General features: G+C 39.6%; 1 protein-coding gene across 1 annotated transcript; it reads left to right on the top strand.

Annotated features, from left to right (window-relative positions):
- The first annotated feature begins 1,157 nt into the window (after positions 1–1,157).
- Positions 1,158–2,616, top strand: LOC120059830 (glycoprotein hormones alpha chain 1). The gene is made up of 4 exons (XM_039008882.1): positions 1,158–1,208; positions 1,336–1,448; positions 1,688–1,875; positions 2,088–2,616. The coding sequence occupies exons 2-4, from the start codon at positions 1,355–1,357 to the stop codon at positions 2,160–2,162; spliced, it is 357 nt and encodes a 118-aa protein (XP_038864810.1). The 5' UTR covers positions 1,158–1,208; positions 1,336–1,354; the 3' UTR covers positions 2,163–2,616.
- Positions 2,617–9,522: the final 6,906 nt, after the last annotated feature.

Below are 9,522 nucleotides of genomic sequence, written 5' to 3'. Positions count from 1 at the left end.
TTGTGGAAGGCTACCCGAAACGTTTGACCCAAGTTAAACAATTTAAAGGCAATGCTACCAAATACTAATTGAGGGTATGTAAACTTCTGACTCACTGGGAATGTGATGAAAGAAATAAAAGCTGAAATAAATCATTCTCTCTAATATTATTCTGACATTTCACATTCTTAAAATAAAATGGTGATCCTAACTGACCTAAAACAGGGAATTTTTACTAGGATTAAATGTCAGGAATTGTGAAAAATTTTGTTTAAATTTATTTGGCTAAGGTGTATGTAAACTTCTGACTTCAACTGTACCTATTTGGAAGGAAATGAAAGGTTTGTTGTTGACAAGTCAACCTGGGACAATTTGGAAGAATTACATGCATTTAGCTTTGCTTTACGTTGCCTTGAATTGAGTTCATAGAAAGTTCTAAGCAGTAACCACAATATAACCTTAATGTAGAGCACAGATGCATTAGCATACATCTAATTTAATTGAGGATACACTGAACTATATGATTCTTCACTGAATAATTAATGTAATTACATGAATATAAGCATGTAACAATAAACTGAGTTTCTGATGTAAATATCTATTTGGCTCTCTGGGAGGGTAAAATTATTTCACATACAGTATTCATTGCTTGCACACATGTTAGCACTGCCGCAGAGGATTATAGATCAGGGCCAGGGTCTAGCCCTCATGGTTTATTTTAGAAACCCTGTTTATTTCATGAGAAATCTTTCACTTTTGTGTGTACATATTTACACATTTTTGGGGTTATAATCCAGCATCAAAAGATTAATCAGATATTCAAAGTATTAAAAATGACCTTAGATGTAATGATTTACAAAGCAAAAGACCATGAACATAAGGTAAACTAATGAACCAATGATCCCGCCTCGCCCCCAATTGCATAACAACAGTTACCTAGTAACATCCCATCTGTTTAAGGGATTAGAAGCTCCCATCCATAGTCAGGATGGAAGTTTGTTTTGTCTGTCTTGTCTTTCGACGGCAGTGCAGTTTCTTTTTTCATTTCAAGGATTATGAGGCATGTAGCTAAGTGGACAATGACTCGCACAAAGAGATCACTGATAAGGTTGGAGGGGTTTACCTAATCCCAGTTGAGCACATGGACAGCAGTATAAAAGTTCATGCTGGGAGCAGTAGGCTCTTCACTGAGCACTGAACAGGCTTCCACCAAGAGACACATACAACAGGTAATGCTTTTTCCATTCAGTATGTTGTGTTTCCAATGTATATTTTACAGTTTTTTTGTGTTTATCAGTTATTAACTTCTGATATTAATATGTTGGTTTCGAATGATTTGTTAATTTTTCTTGTCAGATAATTGCCACCCGCCACTATGATGTACTTGTTGAAATCAATTGGAGTATCCCTCATCCTGTCCATACTTCTGTACATGGCAGATTCTTATCCAAACAGTGACATGACAAACGGTAAACTTTCGTTACATTACTATGAAAGTACTGTTTTTGTCCAAATGACCAGTGAGTTGTTCATGGAGATGGCCTACTGTTGTCATTAGAGAATATAAATCGGTACATAACCTCCTTTTTGCCAAAGTGTGTGTTTACAAGGATGAGAGACACACATTGGCGGTACAAGGTGCATAAAGTTTACAGATCAGATTGTTCATTCGATTTTCAATTAATTTATGTCTTCACTATCTTCACAGTGGGCTGTGAGGAATGCAAACTGAAGGAGAACAAAGTATTCTCAAACCCGGGCGCCCCTGTCTACCAGTGTACAGGCTGCTGCTTTTCCAGAGCTTATCCAACCCCACTGCAGTCTAAGAAAACCATGTTGGTCCCAAAGAACATCACCTCTGAAGCCACATGCTGCGTTGCAAAAGAAGGGAAAAGGGTAAGACAATATATTTAGCTAATTAAGTGTTGGAGTTGGAATTGATATCCTCAGCTCCAGAAAGTTTGATCATCTGACATGACGACATTCCTAGTGTCATGCACATAACGTGTAAATGTAACATTTATAAAGAACTAGAATGAACCCGAATGTGGTTTTTCAAACCATCTCTCTTTCTCTTGATTCTTCTTCTCCTTCTCCTCCTCTCTCAGGTGGTGGTGGACAACATCAAGCTGACGAACCACACAGAGTGTTGGTGCAACACCTGTTATCACCATAAGTCATAAACTGTCTGTGAGGCCAGAAATATCCTTATCGCAGAAGTTAAAGCTTAGCAACAGATACTAGGCATTTTGCACAACTTATTCCTTAAGTGTTTTAAGAGAAATCACATATTAAGAGATCATTGGCTGCGTTTAAACAAGCAGCCCAATTCTGATATTTTTTCCATTAATTGGTCTTTTGACCAAACACGTCAACTCTTTTCACATCAGATATTTTTCCAGAGTTGATCTGATTAATCAAAAGACCAATTAGTGAAAAAAATATCAGAATTGGGCTGCCTGCGTAAACCCAGCCAATGTCATCCACAAAAGGTGATAGTCTGCTGAGAATATTTATAGTGCTCTTAATATATTACTGTCACAATTATGAAGTTGTATTCCTGTAGCTTACTGTGTTGATCAAATGTAGACTTTACTATATGAATTGAATACTGATTAAAATGTTTTTCAGTATTTTACCACATGTTGTGCCCTCTGCTTCTTTTTTTGAGCAACTGATGCCCTGAAGTAAAACCAATGTTTATGGGTTTACGAAAAATAAATAAAAATTGTTTCTCTCCCAAGCCACTCAGGATTTATCTTCACACAGCTGCCTCAGGTAGGCTTAGAAGGCTGTGTTACACAGGCAGCCCAATTCTGATATTATTTTGTATTATTAATTTGTCTTTTGACCAATCAGATCAGCCCTGAAAAAGATATGATGTGAAAAGATCTGATGTGATTGGTCAAAAGATAAATTAGTGGGGGGAAAAAATAACAGAATTCGACTTTAACTGCTGTCTGTTCTTCTTCCGTGGCTTAACCCAACAAGAGAAGGTCACAAGTGTTTCCTTAAAAGCTGTCTGGGTTTAAACACCTTCTATTGTACAGAAAGTGAATAGCTTAATCAATTGATAGAGACAGAATTAGATTACTTCGCAAGCAAAGTACATTTTTTGTCTCCTCAGCTATGAAAGGTTGTAGCTCAGCTTCTGAATGTCAAAGAAACTAAACAATGATATCCTTGTTTCCAGCATAAAGCATAGTGGATCAAAGCGCTGTTATAGGTCCCTTTATATAATCAGATCCGTTTAATTTACTTCAAAATCTTAAGCTAACAAGGGGTGAGTCTGTGTTTTCTGCCATTTTCTTTAATAAAATGTAGGCCAATGGCATACCATCTCATACCCCCTCAATTCGAGTCTTGGTTTTAATTTAACAGCCCTGACACAGAGGTAGGCTATTTAAAGAGTGCATGGTGGGTGGAGGCATTGACCGCCAAATTTATGGATATAACAGCCTATAGCCTAATTTTGTCTGTCAAACAGGTAGGCCTACCTCTTATTTCTTAAATAGGAAGAGAATGGCTCCAACACAAAGACCTCTTTTTGTTAGTAAAAACTAATTAAAATGGAGATGGTTGAAATGAATAATGCCTACTGGAATTTGACAAGTTTCAGCAGCATGAACTGGCCATTTCTGATTGATTTTACGGCAGCTCCTGCTTCAAGATTGACCACCACCAGTGGCACACCGTCATTCAGGGACGGTGGGGCGGAGCCCCACCTGTTGTGAGCCCCACATTTTTAGCAATTGTTTTTACAAAAAAAAAAAAAAAAAAAGCTCTGGCCCACCTTCCCTGAATGACAGTCTGCCATTGGTGGTGGTCAATCTTGAAGCAGGAGCCGCAGCAAAATCAATCAGAAATGGGCAGTTCATGCTGCTGAAACTTGCCTGTTTTGCATGTTATTTTGACACGAATAAGTGCCATATATCAGTTGATTGGCCACAGATAAAATTACGTCAAATTGGATTCCCCCCTGCCAGTTGCAATGTGGCTATCAGAAGTTAATAGTTGTATCCCACTGGAGAAAATTACTTACCGCTTGAGGAATAAGTTAAATACATTTTACAGAATTTGGCAACCTTTTATTGACTATATGGAGAATCTCCCCCCACATCACATTGAATGAATCTCTATATTATCCTTATATAATGTTTCACACGTAACGTATAATATGTAGCCTACGGCAGGTGACCATATGATCCAATGTCTCATTATAATTTTTTTTTTTATTGTATGTCTGTATATATAATTATAATTTGTTTTATTTTTTCTTTCTTTGTTATGCTCATCTGTTATTGTCACTTTGTGCTATTGTTGTCTAATATCTTTTCACGTTTGTCTTGAATGTTGTTAATTGGAAAATGCAAAAATAAAATATATAAAAAAATAAATTAAAAAAATGACGTCAAATCACATTATATCTTCAGTAGCTTTCAAAATCTTAGCTAGCGGTCATCATCATGAATCAAGTCGACAATCTACTGGCAAATCCCTTTTAATCCTTGTCATATGAAGAGAAATTATAGATAAAACATATGCTCATCAGCCATTGGACATAAATATTACACAACAAGTTGGAAATCTCAAATTCAACAATGAGTGGTTTGGAAGGGATCAGTGGCCAACTGCAAGCATTGCAAAGCTATCATTAGCCTGCTATTCAGTGGAGTGGCTGTGTGGTCCCAAATCTTAGATTAAGGATCTGTTTTCCTAGTTTAAAATGATAAACATTCAACATTGGCCAAGCTGTCCTGAAGCATGATTTGTGCTGTGCTCAAAACAACTGTTAACTCGGAACTGCAAAATCTGACTTTAGTGAGTTCAAGACATCTGGGAACTTAGGAAAAACGAGCTACGACTGGGAAAATAGGTTTTGAACTTTCATCCAACTCGGATTGTAAATCAGGAACTCGGGCCTCTTTCTCAAGCTACGACCTGAAGATCCCTGACGTCATCATGATCCAACCTTTTTTTCCCCCTGAGTTCCCAGTTGTCTTGAAAGCACCATAAATCCAGAGAATGACAGACTTTGATGACAAAATTTTCCCACGAAGGACCGCCACGCCACCTGCTGCTGCATTAATGACGTAATATGCATACTGTTGCTAAGAAAGTAATATTAAGTGTAGTAAGCTGTTAGCAGCCCATGTGCCTCACCCTAATAATTGGGTCTATTTTCACCTCAGAACCTACTGTTCTGACTTTTTTATTTAACTAGGCAAGTCAGTTAAGAACAAATTATTATTTATAATGACAGCCTACCAGGGAACAGTAGGTTAACTTGTTCAGGGGCAGAACAACATATTTTTTACCTTGACAGCTCAGGGATTCGATCCAGCAACCTTTCATTTACTGGTCCAACACTCTAACCACTAGGCTACCTGCTGCCCCAAACTTGGTGGTGCACATGTAGCCTATAACCTGCTTTTGAGAAACGTAATCATTGACTATTGTAAGAGCTTTCATTGTCTGCTTATATGCCGCCCTTTATTTATCCTACGTCCGTCCTAGCTCGCTCATTAATGTCTTAATAGAAATTACAGATAGCCTCTTATCCGCTTGTCGTCCCCTTATGCCAGGACTGGGCAATTATTTTCTATGGAGAGCCACATTAGAATATATATTTGCCTTCGCGGGCCAGAATCATATTACAGGATTATACATCATGTGTATGACTGTGTTGACAGATATATATACTGTAAATCACATCCAGATATGCTACTTAATTTTACTTTTTTAACATGGCAAGAAATGAACCACATCCATGTTCTCCTTTTGGTAGGTATTTTCATTAAACATTCAATGAACTACACGGAGGGAAAATTACACTGTGCATTCAGCACCACGGACAGAACTCTTGTTTTAACGGGTATGCACAAAAACCCAAGAAAGAGAGAGAGCTCAACATCACATTTAATCTACGCCATCAGTGTGAGGAGTGAATTCTCTGATGGGCATTGACTAGAGCAGTGAAGTCAGGTAAAGTTTCTGAGGACACTATGTGTAACAGTATAACTTTAAACCGTCCCCTCGCCCCGACACGGGCGCGAACCAGGGACCTTCTGCACACATCAACAACAGTCACCCACGAAGCGTCGTTACCCATCGCTCCACAAAAGCCGCGGCCCTTGGAGAGCAAGGGGCAACACTACTTCTAGGTTTCAGAGCAAGTGACGTAACTGATTGAAACGCTAGTAGCGCGTACCCGCTAACTGGCTAGCCATTTCACATCCGTTACACTTGCGCAGGAAATCTGAGAGGTGAGTCAGTAAGAGATGATCTGTGCCTTGACTTGTTATATTTCATCACTGAAAATGTCTGTTCACATACATAGGTTGACCCAAACAGTACAGACATCTTCTGAGCATGACTCCTAATCTTTGGAAAGTTTTGTTCATCGAGAGATGCATAGAACCTCGTCAGTGACATTGTTTTGAATAGTTCTCCAATCACTGCATCAGACTGAAGATCAATAAGCTCAATTTGCAGGTCAGTGGGAGTGTTATCCACATTGAAGGTGAAAGGAGAGGAAACCAACAGTGTGTAATTTTCCAACACTTTGAAATCCTCAAAACGACCAGAAAACTCACCGTTCAAAGCACACAGCAGCGATGTATACTTCTCCCGCTGGTCATCTGATAGGGAACAGACTAGTAGTGTCGGAAGGTGGGTGAGATTGTTGGCTTCTACTTGGCTGGTCAGGAGGAGTAATTTTGCCTTGAAGGCTTTGACAAGGCTGTACATCTGATGTGCAAAAAGGCCCTTCCCTTGTAGTTTGGAATTCAGTTCATTCATGAAGGCCATGATGTCCACGGTGAAGGCAAAATCAGCCAATCATTCTTTATCTTGCAGTTGAGGGAAATCCACATATTTTCCTTTCATTTGCAAAAACTCAGCAATCCCTTCAGGTCCCACACCCTTTGAAGTACCTTCCCCAAACTCAGCCATCTCACCACGTTTGTGTGGTAGGGGAGATCTGCATGACCCGACTCTGTCTCTTCCAACAGTGAGACAAACTGCCTGTGGTGTAAAGATTTTGCTCTTCTGAAGTTTACCACTTTAGTGACTGTATTCACAATATGGTTCATTTTCAGAACACATTAACAGAGCACCTCCTGATGAATAATGCAATGCAGGAAAATTATTTTCTGATCTGGGTTCAGCTCAGCTACTTGATCTTGTATCCTTTTCAAAAGGCCAACGTTTTTTACTGTCAAGTTTGGGCACCCATCAGTGATCACACTGGATAACTTTTCAAAACTCAGTACCAGCTTTACCATTAACCTCCTCCAATAAATCTTTCCCTGTGGTTGTGCTCTTCATTGACTGCACTGAAGCTCCTCTCTAATTTCAAAGTCTGGGGTTATGTCTCGTCAGAATATCAACAACTGTGCCGTTTCACGGGCATCACTGCTCTCATCCAGGGCCAAGGAGAAATCCTTTACCTTGTCTCTCAATTGCTGTTCCATATTCTCTGCGATGTTCCCAACATGCCGTGTCACTGTTCGTCTTGACAGGGAACATTTTTCAAACAGCTCTTTCTTGTCGGGGCAAAGTATTGCTGCAGAGTCAATTAAACATGATTTAATGAATTCGCCCTCTCAGCAAATGGCTTACTATGTTTAGCAATTTTGTGGGACAGTACATAGCTAGCTCTCACAATTCCGTTGTTTGCTGAATGCAGTTTTGTGAAAAGTCCATGCTGCTTTTGCAACTGAGAAAGCAACTCTTTCGATGCACTTGCCCTCTGCTCAGAAGACATATTCCTATATTTCTCTGCATGCTTCGTCTGTAAATGTCTTCGTCTGGAAATGTCTGGACAAGTTGTAGTCTTTCAAGACAGCGATGCTCTCTTTGCACACTAAGCACACAGCTTTCCCTGATACCTTAATAAATAAATATTTCGATGTCCACTCTTGCTGGAACACCCTACATTCATTGTCTACTTTCCTTTTCTTTAAAATCTTCTAAAAACATTTTTTTGCGCAATTTCGAGCTAGCTACTATTTATAACTGTGACTGTGTCAGCCTGTCAGTCACTATCTGTCCTCGTGCAGTTGTTATTTATACGTGCCTTCAAAATAAATGTCCCCCAGGCGGTGGGAGTTAAATCATTGCATAAAGGCGAGTATTCATTGGGCTTTTAATTTAAATAACAAATACATTTTTCAAAATTTTTCAATCTCAAATTCTTTATGTGATCTGAGCATAATTCCACAGGCCGCATTGAATCAAGTCGCGGGCCGCGTATCGCCCCCGGACCGGCCTTTGCCCAGGCCTGCCTTATGCCATAGTTTGTACATCTCAATTGTCAGTAGAAACCACATTTGTTTAAGCAAGTCAGCCATCTCAGCTATGTTTTTTTGAAAGGTAGTAAATGAGACTGAATGAACTGTTTCGCTGCCATACAAGGCTCGGCTGATAGCCAGGTGTAGCAGTGGTAAGGTGTTGGGACTGCTGTTGGGACAGCTTTATGTAGGCCCTAACAGTTTGTGGGCACGTTTGTCACCGTTATAGTGTAATTAATGTATTGTTTAGTGTTGTGTTGTGTGTAGTGGCTTTGCTGGCATGCATCTAACATATATATATTTTTTGCCTCACCAAGATTTACATGCTAAAATTGCAACTGACCACCACAATTACAGTTACTTGAATCTGGCTTATTGTGAGGTCAATAACTGATAAATACATCATAGGCAATACACATATTGTTTTTAATAAAATAAATTATAGTAGTAGCAAGCTATCAAAGTTGACATCCAGTCTTCAGCAGCATACCACCCTGCATCCCACTGCTGGCTTGCTTCTAAAGCTAAGCAGAGTTGGTCCTGGTCAGTCCCTGGATGGGAGACCAGATGCTGCTGGAAGTGGTGTTGGAGGGATGGTAAAGAAGCACTCTTTCATCTAGACTAAAAAAATATCCCAACACCCTAGGGCAATGATTGGGGATATTGCCCTGTGTAGGCAGCTGTCTTTTGGATGGGATGATAAACAGGTGTCCTGACTCTCTGTGGTCACTAAAGATCCCATGGCATTTATTGTAAGAGTTAACCCCAGTGTCCTGGCTAAATTCCCAGTCTGGCCTTCATGGCCAGCTAACCATCCCCAGTTTACAAGTAGCTCATTCATCCTCCTGTAACTATTCCCCAGGTTGTTGCTGTTAATGAGAATGTGTTCTCAGTCAATTTACCTGGTAAAATAAGTGTTATATAAAAAATTGCTTCATGCTCTCCTCAAATTTAACAGAATATAGGCTATTTTGGGTATTAGGCCGAATCAACAACAAACAATTCTGAAGAAGCATTTGAACTGCCACCGTAGACTACACAGCCAATGGTTAGGCAGAATACAACGTTTTTGATCAGCAAGAGCAGAGCAGGCAGGGGCTCAGGGTTGGAACATCCATTGCAGTGTATAATGCAGCCCAGTTGTATTTACCAGCCTCTATCTTGGAAATATAACTTTTCACTGTGCTTCTCCAAGCATGCACTTCGTAGCTTTTGGCTATGAATCATTTGATTGAGACCACACCAATCA

The sequence above is a fragment of the Salvelinus namaycush genome, chromosome 15 (genome assembly GCF_016432855.1).
Source record: "Salvelinus namaycush isolate Seneca chromosome 15, SaNama_1.0, whole genome shotgun sequence".
NCBI lineage: Eukaryota > Metazoa > Chordata > Actinopteri > Salmoniformes > Salmonidae > Salvelinus > Salvelinus namaycush.
Note: the sequence above shows the minus strand (reverse complement) of the source record. Positions and strands in the feature narration are given on the sequence as shown.

Bases quoted from the DNA above. Each gene is read 5' to 3' on its own strand.
- LOC120059830 (XM_039008882.1), top strand. From the start codon at position 1,355: ATGATGTACTTGTTGAAATCAATTGGAGTATCCCTCATCCTGTCCATA. The intron at 1,449-1,687 runs GTAAACTTTCGT...CTATCTTCACAG, and splicing joins AAACAGTGACATGACAAACG to TGGGCTGTGAGGAATGCAAA. The intron at 1,876-2,087 runs GTAAGACAATAT...CTCCTCTCTCAG, and splicing joins TTGCAAAAGAAGGGAAAAGG to GTGGTGGTGGACAACATCAA.